Consider the following 18216-nt stretch of genomic DNA (forward strand, 5'->3'; position numbering starts at 1 on the left):
GAAGGCTGTAGTTGGGCATAGGTATTGTGGCCAGCTCATTCCCCTTCCCCATACTACCTGAGAGGGAGGAAGGGAGGGAAGGACAAGAACCCTAGAGGAAGAGGCAGAACAATACATATGAAGTGACAAAGGCCTGCTGCAGTTACAGTAAATTTAAGTAACTGCTCCTATGTTCTGAGAGCCCTTTTACCGAGCCAAGACTTCAGTAAAAGGCTTCCTCCTTCTGCCCTCCTAAAAAATTCTTGACTTGCAAAGTCATGTCCATCTCCCACCCCAAAATAAGTGTATGGAAGCAGATTATAAACAGCATCCATGCTGTGTAAATCTAATAACATTTAATGTAAATGGTGTCAGCCATTACACTTCTGACAGAAAAATGCTCAAGAGCAAGTACCACCATTTACATTCTTTTTCCTATTGTTTTCACCCAACGCATAAGACACTCACCTTGAAATTTATTCAGTGTATTAGTTTGAGAAACTCATCTCCATGGTTCTATGCTTTTCTGTCATATGTTAATTCCAGCTTGGCTCTGCTCACTATTTAAATGCTGCTAGATGGTAAAATGACTCATCTGCATTATCCAGAATCAGATTTGGTCTTTTTTGCCACAGTGAAGCACTACAGAATGCTGGCTGAAAGCACCATTCCTTGTTTTTGTTGAAAAGGGTTAAACAAATACAAAACAACAACAAATCTACCAGGAAAGTGGTTAGATTTTTATTTTGTTTTAGAGTGGGGGGATATTGTCCAAAGAGGTGTTTCAAATAAGATCTTTTCCAAGATTTTAAGCACAAAATTATGGTCTCTTTCTGCAAACAGTAACAAATGTAGTATTACAAATGAATATATTCTACTGAAGGCTCCAATACTGAATCTGTATGTGTGGTGTGTACAAACTGATGTAGTAGAATACTGAACAGCATACCCACATTCTCATTTTAAATAAATATAATTTAAATGGATGAATGAATCCTACGTCCAATATTCCTTTAGCATAAACTTCAAAAAATACAGAACTTTTTGCAGTATACCAATATACTCAAAATCCTGTCAGCACAGGTTCAAAATATAGATATTTTCAAAGGGTTTTATATTACAATGATTATGAATTATTGGTAATGTACTTTTCACAAAATAACTTAAAAGTGAGAAGAACTTATAAAGATGGTGTAAATCTAAATACATGTATTTTATCCTATTAAATTTAATTCAAAATGCCACCTCTCAGATAGCAGATATTATCCACGGAACTCTAAACACTTTATTTATAAAGTCTAATACTATCACTTAAGATGCAGACAATAAGGCAGAGGTAAATCATCATGCCCAACATTACAGTGTAGACCCTCAGCCTGCGTGTGTTAGGAAAACTTGACAGTGCAAACTTTTCTGCAGGGTAATATAGTATGTCAGCTATTCTCCCTTACCATAGGCAATTTTTTCCTCCTTTTCCTACAAGTGTAAGTGAATTTTAGCAGTTAGAAAAAGGAAGGTAAGGCACAGTTCAAGCTTTCCAAGTCAGTTCTTTGCAACGTACCTCAATCTTATGATTCCAGTTTTAACCTATTTACTTTGTCTACCTGACTGCTACTTCTTCTAGAAAGACTTCTGGACACCCCCTCTGAACAGATGCATTGACCAACTCTGTGCTCCAATGGAATAGTCAGCCCTCTAACTTAACTGTGTACTGTCTTATATGGTTGCCTGAGCACTTCTTGGTGGCAAGTCTGTTGCCTGATCCTCTGCTGGCAGGAATCTACTGACGTTAATTGAACTACACTGATTCAGGCCAACTGAGGAGCTGATCCTGGGTCTTCACCCCTTGGGATAATATTCAGTGAAGTAAGCTTAATAATTTTCACCTTCTCAGACTTCCATAGAACCTATTTTCCCTTCAACTTACAATAGCTAATCTCTGAAGTACTCTGAATGGGACCTAAAAGACAGAGAGCCCTTTTACTCATCCACACAGAAGGCACAAGATGTGGGGCTTTCCTCATAACTTTTTGTATAAAAAGTTCTCTTTCCTTTTTTGGTTGAGTTCTTCATAAAAATCCAGAGACACCTAAGAAGCTGTCTCAATAATTCTTTAACAAAAAGTAAAGTGTTGAAGCAACCCTCTCAACAGCATCAACTATTTGGGAAAACAGATGTCACAAAAAAAGGCAGCAATTAAAAGTGATATCAGCGAAATGGAGCACCTTTTGCCCGCTCCATGCACATGCCCCACATGCCCCACCATTTGGTAGGTCAAGCATGGGGCAGCAGCAGCAGTGGAGGTAGCTCCTCCTGTGGCTCAAACTGTGGCTCCAGGCAGCGGCTCCAACTGCGTGGTGCCTCTAGTAGTGGTAGGACGCCTCCAGTGAGTCACTGGCAGTTTGCATGGGGTGGGGATGCCTGGGGGTGATTGTTAAATGTCTTTTGGACACCACTGATCTAGGCTGTTCCACGAAAGGGGTAAAGAAACATCAGGTCTTGGCATGTGAAATAAAAAACACACTAAAAATAAATGTAGAAATCTTCCAGGCATTCCTTTATACACAGTAAGACAAGGAACAGAAAGGGGGAGCACATCCTCTACCTTCCCTATCTTTGTAGGCTGCCTTTAAAGACAGTTTCTTGATTTATGACAGAGCTTTTCAACCTTTTTTCATCTGTGAATCCCTAAAAATTTCAAATTTCATAAAACTGCAAATCCTTTTCGAAATCATAGGCAAAGTTCACAGATCCCCTGGGGGTCCACAGGTTGAAAATCATTGATTTACGAGAATGTTTGAGATGACAGATATGAAAGTGATTCAGTCATGGAGAAAATGCAAGAGGTCTGGGGCGCCACAAGTCATCCCTCCCATCAAAAGACAGTGAGAGAGCAGACCAAAAGCACAGCCCCCTTTAAATCACAGAACACCAACAAAAACAGCAAGTGAGACAGGAGACTGTTACTCCTCTTCTGTGGCAGTTGAATGAGGGCAAGAACTGACTCCCCGCCCCCGCCCCGAAGCACAAATACGCCAGATACCCATACCTAATTTTTTCTCTTCCCCACTCAAGAGCCTCTAGAGCTGTTGTTTCTGATTCCCATGAACCTAGGGTAAGACGTAGGGAGTAGGTTAATGGAGAAAGTATGGGAATAAACACACAGTATTGCTGCTTAGTGAAACAGTGAGCTAATTTCCATTCTGCTTACTAGCTTGATATTTCTCTCATGCATCAATTTTTGACCTTCTCAGAAAGTAGACTGGATGTATACCAAGATGCAGACTCTACTTCTATAAATTAAAAGCTAACATTGCCTAGTTCATCTCTACATCCACACATTGAATTCTACTTATAAATATCATTGACATAACCCATAAAAAGTTTGCTTTATAGTTGCACAAGCATTCTTGTATACCTTCAAGTTTTCCACGCACAGATCTGGAGTCACAAATAAAGCCTAGCAACTCCTATAAAAATATGAATTCACTGGATATGCATGAATTTAATAACTGATTTCTCTGAGGACCCGTAATAATTTCAGTATCTGTTTGAAGCACTAAGAGCACCAAGTCTAGAGCTCTGCGCCATGCCTCCACCTTGGGCGTAACATTATCAAATATCTTTGTAGCCTCCTCATGACCAAAGTCCACCAACAGCTGATCTCCTTTATGGAACTCTTCCAGAATATATGCTGAAGGAGAGCCACAGTCTGCTGCTTTTCTGAGATGATGGTCTATGGAAGTGTTTGCTTCCAATTCTGATGCATAATTAGCAGAGTTACACATGACTCTTGAAAGGTACTGATACCAACCACTTGCCAGAGCTTTAAGCACAACCAGTTTATACTGCGTCAAAGATTTTGTCAGCCAGCAAGACGACATGTAAAATTCTCCTAAAGAGTTTTTATCTGCTTGTTTTACACATTGTTCTTCAAGCTTCTGAAGACGAATGAGACACAGTAGTTCAACAGCACCACCTCCAGGAAAAACTTTCTGTTCAGTTAGTGCATGGTGCAGGCGATGAGCACAACTCCAGAACTGATCTTCAGTGATTTGCATCTTTGAAGTTATTGTGTTACTAAGCATAGCTGTTAGCAGATGAACTCTTTCAGCTTTTATACTGATTGGCACTTTGTTATTTAATTCAATTGTACTTGCATCATCAGTTCTCCAGAAGTCTACCCAGACACCATTACCCACGCAATGACTATTTACCTGGGAAAGATATGTCACCAGCTGCACTCCTATGCCCTTTCCAAAAGCATGGAGCACACTGTGAGTTACTGGATGGATTATCAATATGTTATTCAGGATGCAACTTTCCATTAAACTTTCACACACATTTCCTGTCACCAAAATTAAGTTTACTTTTGACTGTATTAAAATATCTAACATCCAATTTACCCATAAACTTTCTGAGCTTCTTTCTTGTAAACTTACACTTTCCGATATTGTTCTGACATTTGATGGTCTATTAAATCCCAAGTGGCGATACTTTTCCATTAGATCGCCATCTACAAGAAGAATCTGAAGTGGTCTGTCCCGAAGTTGTTTGACAACAGTGGCTTTCTCTGGTGATACTAAAGTGATATACCCTGGACCCACACAAGAATAATTTTCAGACAATCCTGGTAAACAGCATGTCACAACTTCTGCAATATTAAATTGAGAAGAACCTTTGTGATCAGCTATTTGTTGCTGGCACCTGACAATATTCTGCACCAATTTCATGCTAGACTGATTCCCATGGCTAAGAGCCATGGCCAATTGTCCAAAATCATTACATTCATAAGGACATGTGGCAGGCTCAGTGGGAGGACTCCCAGAATTGTCTGCTTCACGTGGACAATGGCCTTTTCCTGGAGTGTTAAAATATCTACTGTGAGTTAATCTTGTTCTTTTGTTCCAGCTGGATGCAATCAAATTGTTACCAGGAACTGCAGGCATAATTTTATTGCCCACTGGGTCAACCGATGAGGGTGCAAAATAGTTTGCAGTGCATAGTTGTGAATTCACACATTTGTTATGAGGAGCACAAGGGCTTGCTTGATGAAAATGAAGACCTTCTGGAACACGTTCTTTTTCAGATATTGGAACGTCTTTAAGAATAGGACTGCCAAAACTGTTAGCTCCAATATCAGGAATTTTATTTTCAATAATTTGGGGCCCCAGACTTCGAGAGCTGAAGTGAATGGGAACAGATTTGGGACTTTTATATAAATCATGTACTGATAACTGAAGACACTTGACTTCTTCACTGCAAGAGTTCAATCCTTCAGACATCACAGATACTATCAGCGAAACAGGAACATTCTGCTGAAGGCATTCAAGTACAGCATTGCTCCATGCACTAACAAGAAATAACAGGGTAGTCATCCCAGTTTTATATTCTTTGCTCTGTGCCTGAACTGTTTCATTAAGAAGTTGTCCCACTGCACTAGTTAAATCCAAACTTTCAAGCAATCTAACTGCAGAGCAAGTCAAAGCACTCTCACCAGTGCTTACATCTACAATGAACTTACATAATTTTATGGGTCCTAAAAGTGTTCTTCCTACTGACGCTAATGCTGAAAGCTGTTGAAGTCCAACATGACGTCTTCTGTTCACATTTTGGAAAGCCATGATCACAGTCAATATCTGTAAACAAAATACAAGTTTATTGTTTCTGTCCTTACTGTTGCTTTACTTCGTATATCACAAAAAATTAATACTATACAGCATATAATTAAAAAAATTAACTGAACAGAAATGAGGTGATGTAGTTTAACACTGCCTGTATTGTATCATTGCCTTGTTTGTTGTTCAGACTGTGTCAAGGTCTTACTATAAAACCTAATAATTTACAGCAGACGCTCTCAGCTTACCCCAAGATTTCAACTCACTCCTCTGAATCCTATATGTACCCCTAACAGCTATGAGGACACAGATTTCTAAATGTGAGTAAGGGGAAATCTCAGCCCATGAAGACTCCCAGGTCTCTCATACCCCATCAGGGCAAAACCCAGGTCTTCTACTTTTGGAAAATGTTCATTTTTACCTTTAAATGCAGTGAGAAGTGGCTACAAAGAGCAACCAACTATCATCCCCATCTGGATGTGTGCTTGAAAGCTAGTTCCCCTTTTCTTTTAATCAAATAGTGGCATTTAATAAAATACATATGAGTGTAACCCTGGAGTGGTCTCCAGTGGAAAACAGGAGAACAGCATTCATACCAGCATTAAAAACAAATTCCAACACTGTCAATTACAAAATGTTCACCTAAAGTTTCCATTGACATTCTAACTGAAGAAAATATTCCTCACTTAGGACTTGTCTACGCTTGCCCCGCAACTTCGAAGGGGGAATGTTAATCAGGGCAATGGGAGATTACTAATGAAGTGCTGCAGTGAAAACGCAACACTTCATTAGGCTAATTCTCCCCTGCAGCAACTTCAAAGTGGTGGCATGCGTGTAACTACAGGCACTTCCAAGTGGCTATGCTACTTCGAAGTGCCTTTACTCCTCAAAAAAATTTTTGTTAATCTTTAACATTTTTCTACACAACAAAAATTTTAATCAATTTTCCAGCTCTTAGTATATCATGAAGTGATAGTTGAAATTAAAAAAAAAAAAAAAAATCACTGACCTGTCTGTCTGCGAGTACACATTCCCACACACATGCCCATCAATAGCAGCTGCATAGTTACTGGAAAACAGTAAGTGAAGGAAAAAAAAATAGGTACTAGTTTACTATGAGCAACACAGATTAACAGGAATTTTACCCACCTACCTCAAGCATATTGTTCTTTGGAGACCTGCAGTCTCTCATGCACTGCTGCAGTATTTAGTGAAGACATTACCTACACCAATTGAAGAGCTTTTCCAGTCAGCACAAGTACACCACCTCTCCCAGAGGTATGCCTGTGTTGGTAGGAGAAGCTTTCCCCAAAATCTTAGAAGACCATATTCCCTTTTCACTCAGTCACATAGTCAGGGTGTTGGGCAACAACGTACTTAGGTGGCTAGCCCAAGGTGCCATCTGTACCACCACAGCCACCCTGCTCTCCTTAGCATGTATGTTTTGGTGGGCTTAACATGGGTCTAACTAGCTGCCTTCAGCAACTGTATAGCCTACCCTACAACATCCTAAACCCACCAGCAGCTGCAGAAACATGGGACTGTCTGTTCAGGATGAATTCCCTTCAAACATGGCCAGAATGACATAAAGGAGATGCATAGTTCAACGAAGAGCTGCATCCTCTTTTTTTAAAAGAATGCCTAGAATCTGTATTATAATTTTGCATGGGGGTAGCAAATTTCACAGTGAAGTAAACCCTTGATTTAACAGACTAATGGGGGAAGGGGTGTCAGTTAATGCCAAAAGTCCATTATATCCAAATGGTTATATTGTATGGTGATGCACTGACGTTCCCAGCCCACCACTCACTCCTGTCCTCTGCTCTTCACCTTCCTCTCTCCAGCCCCATTCTTCCCCTCACACCTCCATCTCCCAATTACCAAGGAAGGAGCTGAATGCGGGTCTGGATCCTTCCACCTCCTGCACCTCTCAGCACCACGGCTCCTCCAGCCCCTGGCTTCGAGCCACCCGTGCAAATGTAGAGCGCGGCTTCTCTCCAGCCTCCGACACCATGGCTGTGCCTGGCACCATTGCAGCTGGGGATGATGGCACAGACAGTGTCCGTTATATCAGAGTCCATTAAGTCGAGGGTTTACTGTATCTCAAAACTAAGATAACCAGATAACAATTGTTCAAAATCTGAACACTTTTCAAGGAGAATGGGGATGATGCATTGCCCATATAAAAGAAAACTCCCAGTAACAACAGGACGTCTAGCCAGCCCTAAACACAGGGAGCACTGGCAAGGTGAGCGGGCTGCAGACTGCCTCCAATGCCCTCGCCAAGCCCCAGCCGCACAGAACAGGACAGCCTCTCCTAAATCACTGGGGCCAGCGCCCGAGCCTCGGCAGCCTGCCAGTGTTTCCCAGAAGGGGCCGCAGCTGCGCGCTGTACCAGCGCAGACAGGGAAGACAGCGCAGGAACCAAGCGACACACCGCGGTCAGGGATTACAGCAGACCTGGCTCAGCAGCAGAAGCCTCCCCCGGCCACGCGCTTGGCAAGAGGAGTACGGACCCCGCCTAGCCGCACCCCCGAAGTGCCTCCTCCAAGAACCCGCGCCGAGGTGCCTCAGCTGGGCCGGGGACTCGCTGCTCAGGCGCTGCCCCACAACCCGCAGCAATAGCTCACTCCCGCGCATTCACCGCAGGTGGTCTCTCCCCGCCCGCGCAGGGGCTGGCCTAGAAGCGGGATGAGACAAGGCCTCGTTAACACGTGGACCCCGGCGGGAGTTCCCGGCGCTGCCCCTGTCTCGACCGATCCTCCCACCTCAGCGGGCTGGTAGCCAGCGCCCCGCCCCCACTACTGACCGCTCTCCGCCACCCGCCCCGCGCGCTGGGGAGGGGCGCTCTGGCTCCAGACAAATGCCGCACGAGCGGGACTTCCGCCCTTCCCAGGAGAGCGCAGGCGCCGCAGCTCCCAACAGCCGCAGAACAGGAGGATTTGTTGCCGGGACAACGACGCCTGCGTTTCTCGCGTATCCAAGCCGAAGGGCCACGGGGCGTTTGATGTGACCTCACAACGTCCGTCGCCCCTGACTGGTCCCGGCCGTGGAGGTGGGTGGGGCTTCGGGGGCGTTCTCGCTGGTCATTGGACGGGCCCAGCTGCCGCAGCTCGGTTCAGAAGGTGCAGCTGGCACAACAGTCCGGGGTGAGCGGGAGACCAGCTCGCTTTAGCCCCACCGAGCACCCCGCGAACCCCGGCGCTGCGTGACAGATGGTGAGTGTGCGCGTGCTCGTCCCGCCGCTCGTGGTACCAATAGCACCCCTCTCCGCTACCCAAGCTCTTCTTCCGGCCCGGCGGAGATCCGCCGCCAGCCCCGGGCCTGGGCCGCGTGCAGATCAGCTGGGCCAAGCCGCTCTGGAGGGGGAAGTGCCCGGCTGGCTGGTGGCAAACAAGCTGCTGCCCGCGGCTCCGACCCGTGTGGTGCGAGAGGGTCGCTCTGAGCGCTGGTTGGTGCAGTTGTTTTTAAACCTGTTACCATCACGTTCTAGACACCCTGCCAAGGGGTTCAGATCGGCCCCCTTAAGCTCTGCTCAGATAGGTTGCAAATGGCTAGGGGTAGGAATGTGAGTCATTGGTCTTGACACTTCAAAGAGTTGGTTTGCTGCTGTCCCCCCCCCCCCTTTTTTTTTTTTTGTTTTAAAGTCATGAGGATACCCGAGAATCGGCAACTTTACAATACTTGTATATGCTCCTGGAGTGGATGTAAGCATCTGTTGGAATCAGCCTAGTTGTTACTCTGAACTACAGAGAGGCCACCTCTACACTAGCCCACTGCTTTCGGAAGGGGCATGGTAATGAGCAAGTTGGGAAGATGCTAATGAGGCGCTGCCATGAGTATGCAATACCTCATTAGCATAATAGCCGCCACACACAATTCGAAAGTACCCCTTTCAAAATGCACAGTGCCCATGTAGACGGGGCCTTTCGAAAGGACCCCCCTCGACTTTGAAAGCTCCTTCTCCTATTTGGGTTTGGGAAGAAGGAGCTTTTGAAGTCTGGGGAGGGGTCCTTTCAAAACGCCACCATTATGCTAATGAGGTGCAACATGTCAAATTCTACTTATAGGTAAGAAACTTGTCCTACTAAGTGCAAACTTCAACTTTTCTTGTAATAACTTATTTACTTTTCTAGCCCATAAAGTTTGAACTTCTGACTAATACAGCTTCTCAGATTAACGCAACTGCTGCCCCTGACAGGAGTGGAAGCCACGAATCAGGCTGCCATCCCTGCAGAGTAGGGAAACCGCTCCTGACTCTTGGCTGCACCCCCTGACAGGAGTGGTTTCTGAGACACAGGTCCTGCAAGTGGTGGGAAGCTGGGAACCAGGCTGTCCCTTGGTTCCCTGCTCCTGCAAGCCCAGGAACACAACCCCCTTGTAACTTGAGGATTTAGTGTACTGTTCTTTCGTGAACCTAGGGCTACTCAAGAACAAGGACAGGGACAGTCTGAAGCCTCTTGTGCTCAGAGATGCTTTGGAATTTGCTATTCCTGTTGCGGAATTGTACTCCAGGGGAAAAAAAAAGAGGAGGAGGGAATACAATTCTCTATTGAACTGTGCCACCTTTAAATTGCTCTGCCAGTGTAAAATGGACAGAAAAGAACTTATGGAATACACCCTGCATAAGTGTCTCCTGGATAGCAAGCCACTTTTCACCTCTCTTACTGCTAGCGACTTAAAGGTGTTTTAGAGCTATACGCTGTATTGTGGGCATTTTCTGGTTTCTGTGGCCCAAAGTTCTGGTGAAAGCTCTAATTTAACCAGAAGTGAGGCAGCGCCCCCAAATAACCGCAAACTAAGTGCTCCTGTTTCTGAGCTGAACACAAGTATTAAAGCATGCTTGAGTCATACTCAAGGGCATGCTATATTGCTGGTCATGACCATGAAGATAGCATCTGCTCATGTTTTGAAGTTTAAATTAGTGACATGCAGTAAACTGAAGCAGTAGTCAAGAAACACAAACATCCTATCATCTAAGTGGTAGGCTAACATTGCCACTAAAAAAAATGACAGTTTGTATGAACAGTGTTATTTATTTTCTTGTTGTTCTGGCAGAAACATCTAGCTAATCATAGAACACTAGGACTGGAAGGGACCTCGAGAGGCCATCGAGTCCAGCCCCCTACCCCAATGGCAGGACCAAGTACTATCTAAACCATCCCTGTAGACATCTATCTAACCTGTTCTTAAATATCTCCACTGATGGAAATTCCACAACCTCCCTTGGCAATTTATACCACTGTTCGACCGCCCTGACAGTTAGGAACTTTTTCCTAATGTCCAACCTAAACCTCCCTTGCTGCAGTTTAAGCCCGTTGCCTCTTGTTCTAACCTCAGAGGCCAAGAAGAACAAGTTTTCTCCTTCCTCCTTATGACTCCCTTTTAGATACCTGAAAACCATTATCATGTCTCCCCTCAATCTTCTCTTTTCCAAACTAAACAAGCCCAATTCTTTCAACTTTTTTTCATAGGTCACATTCTCTAGACCTTTAATCATTCTTGTCGCTCTTTTCTGGACCCTCTCTAGTTTCTCCACATCTTTTTTGAACTGCGGTGCCCAGAACTGGACACAATACTCCAGCTGAGGCCTAACCAGTGCAGAGTAGAGCGGAAGAATGACTTCTCGTGTCTTGTTCACAACACACCTGTTAATGCATCCCAGAATCATGTTTGCTTTTTCTGCATGCCTAAGCTCAATACTTTTCCTTTGGGATGATTCCTGAATATCTGAGTGAAAGGATTCTGGGTGCTGGCCAGAACTGACACAGCGTCTACCAACTGCAGCAGTGGATGTGCTCTGTTCAACTGTTGTTGAGTATTTTTGATTTGTTTTTTTAGAAATGGGTTTTTACCAACTTTTGTCTTTCATCCATTTAATGAAGGCATCTAGCTACAGAAAAGCTGGCTTGGGTGCTGCCCAGAGGAAGAAAAGTGGATTGAAACCAGAACTAACTGAAGAACAAAAGCAGGAAATCAGAGAAGCTTTTGATTTATTTGATACTGATGGATCTGGGAGCATTGATGTAAAAGAACTGAAGGTTTTAACGTTTTTTGTTGTTTGTTTTTACAAAGTTGTATTTGTTGATTTGCCCTATTTACCATTGGCCAAACTCAACTGTAAATTGGCACAAATAAGATGTGAAATGACTTGTTGTCAGAGATCTAAATTTTCACCAGTGTTTGGGAGCATGGGTGGGGAAACCTTGGTCTAGAATTTCAGATTTGCTGAGTGTTCTCAGCTCCTGTTGTCTCCACTGACTTTAAACACTGTCAATATAGTCTGGTAGAGCAAACTAGTACATTGATAATATGTAAAAGAGTTCATTTTAGAGTTATTTTTAAATACCTGTCAAAATTTTGTATAGCTAGGAATGGGAATTCCTTTTAATTCCTTATATATCAGTAACAATAGTTATTTTTTGTGATTTATCTGAAGCCTATTCCTGCTTTAATTAACATCAGTGGGAGGTTTGCTGTAGAGTTCAAGAGGAATTGGATCAAGTCTCTGGTCTCCAACTGAAATCCCAGTTGAACAATTTGGTTAATCTATAAAATACCTTTTAAAAACAATGTTTAATAATTGTTTGCTTTCCTTAGAGAGGCAAGTATAATAATCATACTAATAATAATAATATTAAAAACTGAAAACTACTCTTAATTCCTAAGGAAAAATACTATTATAATGTAATATTACTATTACTAAATTAAAAAAATGACAGATGTAAATAGGAATTTCTTTGTGATTTGTATGCTTTAAGTTATAAATGCAGTTTGAAGAAAGGAAAGGAAAGAAAGGAATTTAAAATAGAATTCTAACAGCATGTTGTGTAGTTTAACTGAATTGCTTTTTGTTGTAGGTTGCAATGCGTGCTCTAGGCTTTGAGCCAAAGAAAGAAGAAATTAAAAAAATGATAGCAGATATCGACAAAGAAGGAAGTGGCACCATTGACTTTGAAGACTTCTTGTCCATGATGACCCAAAAAATGGTAATCGTCTACATAGCTTGAAAAATCAAATGTGATGAATGAATGTGGACATTTAGATATTTATTTTTTCGTGATTTTTTTTTCCTTTATTTTAGAGTGAGAAGGATTCAAAAGAAGAAATCTTGAAAGCATTCAGATTATTTGATGATGAGGGGACAGGAAAGATTTCTTTCAAAAACTTAAAAAGAGTTGCTAAGGAGCTAGGAGAAAATTTAACAGATGAAGAATTGCAGGTAAAATCTGAGCTTACTAATCATGTCCCAATGAACTTTGAGCCAATCCTTCAGCTCTGTCAGACACTGTTGCTTATACATTCTGAAAGGAAGATGATAAACAATAGATATGTTTTAATTAGAATGCAACTTTATTCACCAAAAGTATCTGGGAGTACTTAGCAATAAATCACACAGTGCAGGTCATCATTATTTCTGTAATTGTTTCCACTTACTTAGGAAGCTGCCGTCAAGTCCTTCTCCATCCAACCTAATGCCCACCAATCTCACTTAATATAAAATTAAGGGAGTTAGCTCTCTGCTGTCACAAATGTTAGGTTTCCCAAATCCCCACTTCCCAACTTTCCTCTAATCCATTTTATCTGATAACCTTATCCCTTTCATAATGGGAACCCTCAACAGACCTGTGCCACAAGAAGGCTCCAGGGATTAGCTTGGTTGCCACCCGGTCTCCCCCCATTTTTTCAGATATTTACTAATTCTTCTCTGATATCAGACAAAAACGTCTACTCTGGCAATGAGTCCTGGAGCTGCCACCTAAACACTTGGAACCCTGACCATCACACTAACTAAGGTGAAAAATAATCACCTCTGACGCTTGCTCTGAGGCTGCCAAAGAGCGTAAAGGGGTCATAAGGAGGTCCTGAAGCATGCCCTCCTTCCATGCAGGTCATGATTGCTTCATCCCATAGGACCAGCTGTGGACTTCCAGATAACCCAGCAGGTTACGATTGCAAGGCAACACCACTCTTCACTTCGCCTATTAATCTGATCCTTAAACTGGAAACACAGTAAATTACTCTGTTCCTTTACTTGGTCTCACATACATTTTTTTATCCATTTGAATGCTATCATCCAAATGTTTGAATCATCTTGGCCGCTAGCATCTGAACAGCAATAGGACATCAAGAAACCTACCTAGGCCCTGTGTCATGAGACTACCTCATGAAGAATCTCCAAACTCTAGTACAAGGATCTGAGCATTCCTTATCCTCCTAGCAAATATAAGTCCAGTAAATGAGAGGAGTTGGTAGGTAATGTCAGCCTCTGGATTGCCAAAAAAAAACAGGTTAGCTGTGTCCACACGAGCCCCTTCCTTTGAGAAGGGGCATGTTAAAATGAGCGAGTTTGAAAGACGCTAATAAGGTGCTGCTATGAATATGCAGCACCTTATTAGCATAAGGGCAGCTGCAGCGATTTGAAAGTGCCGCTTTTGAATCATGCGCCGCCTGTGGAGATGGGGGGCCTTTCGACAGGACTCCCGCAGTCTTCAAAAGCCCTTACTTCCTAGAAACTGGAAACCCCTACCTTCTAGAAGTAGGGGCTTTCGAAGACTGCAGGGGGTCTTGTCAAAAAGCCCCCATCTCCACGGGCAGCGTGTGATTCAAAAGTGGCACTGTCAAATCGCCACAGCTGCCATTACGCTAATGAGGCGCTGTATATGCATAGCAGCATCTCATTAGCATCTTTCGAACTCGCTCATTTTAACATGCCCCTTCCAAAAGGAAGGGGCTCGAGTAGACACAGCTGTTGTGAGGTATCTGATCCTCTGGAATAAGCCATATCATGGAGAGGCCATCCCACTCCTGAAATTAGACAAAACTATTAAAGATTTTGTTAGCAGCTCTGCCAATGTGTACCACCATCATGCTGTCATTTCAGAAACATACTCTTTTGTTTGCAAAATCTGTTCTGTAAACAGTTACTGCCATTACATGGGAAGGAATTCTAGGAAGCTTACATCTTTTAATACCCTTTTTTATATCCAACTAGGGGCCACTTCTGAGCAACTGCGGGTCCCAAAACCTATTCCATTCCCAGTGTATCTAAGCAAATGTTGAAATCTGCTTCTATCATCCAATCCTTTCTCCAAAAAGAACTCCCTAATTACAGTGCATCAGAAATGTTTTTTTCACACTCCTGTTTCCTCCTCGTTAATCTCTTTATTTAATGCCTGTATGATGTTTCAACCTTGATATTTCCATGCTGGCAACTGACACTGCAGTCTAGTGCAAAATGCCCAGGGTCAGAATTTAGCATGCAAAATTATGATGCCTAAAAATAGATTGCATTTTCTGCAGTGTAATTTTCTTGGCCCCTCCGGGCCAGATTATCCATTCCAAAATTTCCCCCAATTTATTCTTGTGGGGATTGTAGATATACCAGCCTATGTCTCTAATTTGAACCCCTGGGCCATGTCTACACTAGCCCCAAACTTCGAAATGGCCACGCAAATGGCCATTTCGAAGTTTACTAATGAAGCACTGAAATGCATATTCAGCGCTTCATTAGCATGCGGGAGGCCACGGCACTCTGAAATTGACGCGGCTCACCGCCACGCGGCTCGTCCCACCAGGGCTCCTTTTCGAAAGGACCCTGCCTACTTCGAAGTCCCCTTATTCCCATCTGCTCATGGGAATAAGGGGACTTCGAAGTAGGTGGGGTCCTTTCAAAGAGGAGCCCCGTTGGGACGAGCCGTGCGGCGGTGAGCCACGTCAATTTCGGAGCGCCATGGCCGCCCGCATGCTAATGAAGCGCTGAATATGCATTTCAGCGCTTCATTAGTAAACTTCGAAATGGCCATTTACATGGCCATTCCAAAGTTTGGGGCTAGTGTAGACATAGCCTCCGAGTCCCAGGCAACCCCCTCTGCCTTCTCCTCCTCCTCCTCAAATAGCAGAGCCTCACCCCTGAGCTCTGTGGTTAAAGTTGTTGCCCTACCTATTTCAGTAGCTCCTGCCCTGGGAGAGGGCAGGACATGGTTGTCACCCTCCATCCCAGTGAGGGGGTTGTCTGGGGTATAAATATCCCCCATCCCTAGTTATGTGGAAGAGCAGCTCTCTGCCTCCCCTCTGCCTGGTCCAACCATTTCCTGTTCATCTTTGCTTCATGAAGGTAAACTTCTCCTCAGCCTGAACTTTCAGTTGCAGAGGCAACTTGAGTAGAGGTAACACGCCCAGCAACCCCCGTTTTTATCCCTAGCCAGCTGGATAAAGGACTCACTGAAGTCAGTCAGGAATTTATTCTACAGTAGGCATATGGTATTAGATCCAAAATATGTTCCAAACCTAGATGCACAATTATATATGTCATAGTACAAATTTTCTTGCTTTTTATAATTTTTTCATATTGTTTAAATAAAAGCTCTTGTGTGTTCAGTCTGGTTGTGAGTCTTCAATGCTCTTTACAGGAAATGATTGATGAAGCTGATCGAGATGGAGATGGAGAAGTAAATGAGCAAGAGTTTTTGAGAATCATGAAGAAGACCAGCCTATATTAATATTTGCTATTGCCTTCTCTTAAGATTGTTTTAAGAGGTGACCTGGAAAAGATTTTTAAAAAAATACTGGCCTGTCCCCTTTTTTCAATGCTTCATGACATATAAAGAATGCCTGTAAGGGGTTTGGTTTGTTTGTTTGTTTTTGGATAGTGTTTATTTTGAGCATAAACTTATATAACTGCAGAACTTGTATACCCAGGAAGATGGTGGGTGACAAAAGAAATAGTGAAATGAGACATCCCAGGAGTGAAAGCTGAGGGTAGAGTTAGTCAAACTGTTACTCAGTTTTTTGTTTTTGCTTTTAAATATATGTAATGAGCAGTGACTAACACTTTAGAGAGAGGGCATTATTGGACACACTACTCATGCCCCTTCATTTAAGATGCAAGAACCCATAATAGACATGCTTTCCAGCAAACCTAGGGATGACAAGTTGACTTTCTTGTTATTTCTAATGCATTATAACTAAATTAATTACGGTTTGAGTTTGTATTTCCTAAAGAAACAAACACACAAGGCCAATATTTTTGTTTTTGTAAGGCTTTCGGGTCTAGTGGCTATCATTTATTTCCATTAAGGAATCTAAAATCTGTTGCATATCCATATTTATTGTTTCTCTATGAAACACTTCCTTTTTGTGGTCAGTTGCATTTGGACCCATGACAGTTATGTCTAGTAGAAAATAACCATGTATTTTTCAACTTCTGTTATACTAAATGCCTTGTTATTTCTAGATGTTATTTCATTTCACAATCCTATGATTAGCTGAAATCTGTCTTATCTGAACTTCAGGTTTCCCATTTTGTGTGGATTATCAAAGTTGTACAATAATAATAATTGTCTTGTGCCCTGATAACTGCTTTCTGAAGTGTTACTGAGTTTGTACTATTCTTTTAAGTATTTGGAGTGAAATTCACTTGTAGGCATCAGTGAAGGCCTAGTTGTATGCACAAGGGTTAATTTAATCAGTGGTGATTGACAACTCTCATACTATATTTATAGTAGAGAAATAATTTGTTACACTACATAGATGTCAAGACCTAGCAAATTAAGTTCTGTTTACCTGAAATTCATCTCTTGGGAGGTTCTATACAAATGGGAGCTGCTATTAATTTGTATCTGATAGTACTTTCATTTTCTTGACAATATTACCCATATTGCCAGTTTCAGCCTAACTGGTTTCTCAACATTTGCTTTCTGCACACAAATATATGACAGTGAGGCTTAACCTCATCTAAGAACATAGTGACTCAGGGATAACTCCCTGTGGAATATCAGACAACCAAATAAGTTGTAAGGAGGCCAGAGAACATAAACAATGTTGCTCTTGATTAGAGCTCTCAAATGGAGTTGGTAAGGGAGAGTTGTACAATTGCAACAGCTTCAGCTGCGAGGCCTCAGCAGGGGAGAGTTAGTTCTAACTGAAGAAGTGGGGAGAGTTCGTTTATGTGAACTCTTGACTTGCAGATGGAGAGCTAATATGTTTTCTTATAATTGGTTTAGCTTCAAGCTCTGTACTGATTTCTCTGGATAGCCCATGCTTTGCTTACATGTAGCTGGTCTGAAATCCATGGAAGACCCCCTGTATTGAATAGAGCCCATGTGAACTAAAAAAAATTATTTTACCAAGTGAATGTTAAGTTTTTCTGCTGCAGTAGATGTGACCTGTAGCATTATATGTTTTTTTTAAAAATAGATGTTTCAACTTTGTATAAAGTGAAATAAAATGGTTTGGTAAGCATATTACTTGTGGATTTGAGTTCAGGAAATTGTCATTTAAGAATATACTTTATCTAAATATCCCTTTAATTGTATCCATAGCAATTCAAACTTTTTAGTTCTGTATTTTAACACTTTCCAAAAGAGAAATGCATAGCTGCTAAATGTTCTGTCAATTAAAACTTTCCCCACTGACATGCTGATTAAAAGTTTCTTACACTAAGCAATTCTAGTCAGAAAGGGAAATTTCAGCCTCTAGAAGACTGTGGGGAATCCCAGAACTTGTTAGAGTGACTGTACATTTTTTTTTTTTTTTGAATGCTGCAACAGGAAAAGGGTAATGACTCTTGTTTACCTGTGATGCATTGAGTTTCTTCCTGCCCTAATCATTTTACTCA

General features: G+C 42.4%; 2 protein-coding genes across 6 annotated transcripts; one reads left to right on the top strand and one right to left on the bottom strand.

The window, feature by feature from the left end:
* Window positions 1–464: 464 nt before the first annotated feature.
* On the bottom strand, window positions 465–8539 carry BBS12 (Bardet-Biedl syndrome 12). Of its 5 annotated transcripts, XM_074993351.1 has the most exons (5): window positions 8407–8539; window positions 7479–7634; window positions 6607–6666; window positions 5504–5618; window positions 465–5331 (listed from the first exon to the last, which is right to left on the bottom strand). In XM_074993351.1, exons 3-5 carry the CDS (start codon window positions 6659–6661, stop codon window positions 3450–3452), a joined length of 2052 nt encoding a protein of 683 aa, XP_074849452.1. In that variant the 5' UTR covers window positions 6662–6666; window positions 7479–7634; window positions 8407–8539; the 3' UTR covers window positions 465–3449. The 5 variants fall into 5 exon arrangements, with proteins under 5 accessions (XP_074849452.1, XP_074849447.1, XP_074849451.1 ...); XM_074993346.1 differs by having other exon boundaries at window positions 465–5618; XM_074993350.1 differs by having other exon boundaries at window positions 465–5618; window positions 7479–7706.
* A 145-nt stretch (window positions 8540–8684) lies between these two features.
* On the top strand, window positions 8685–17840 carry LOC142012682 (uncharacterized). The gene is made up of 5 exons (XM_074993354.1): window positions 8685–8815; window positions 11483–11638; window positions 12458–12586; window positions 12682–12819; window positions 16010–17840. The coding sequence occupies exons 1-5, from the start codon at window positions 8813–8815 to the stop codon at window positions 16097–16099; spliced, it is 516 nt and encodes a 171-aa protein (XP_074849455.1). The 5' UTR covers window positions 8685–8812; the 3' UTR covers window positions 16100–17840.
* The last annotated feature ends 376 nt before the right edge of the window (window positions 17841–18216 follow it).

Source organism: Carettochelys insculpta, chromosome 4 (assembly GCF_033958435.1).
Source record: "Carettochelys insculpta isolate YL-2023 chromosome 4, ASM3395843v1, whole genome shotgun sequence".
Classification (NCBI taxonomy): Eukaryota; Metazoa; Chordata; order Testudines; family Carettochelyidae; genus Carettochelys; species Carettochelys insculpta.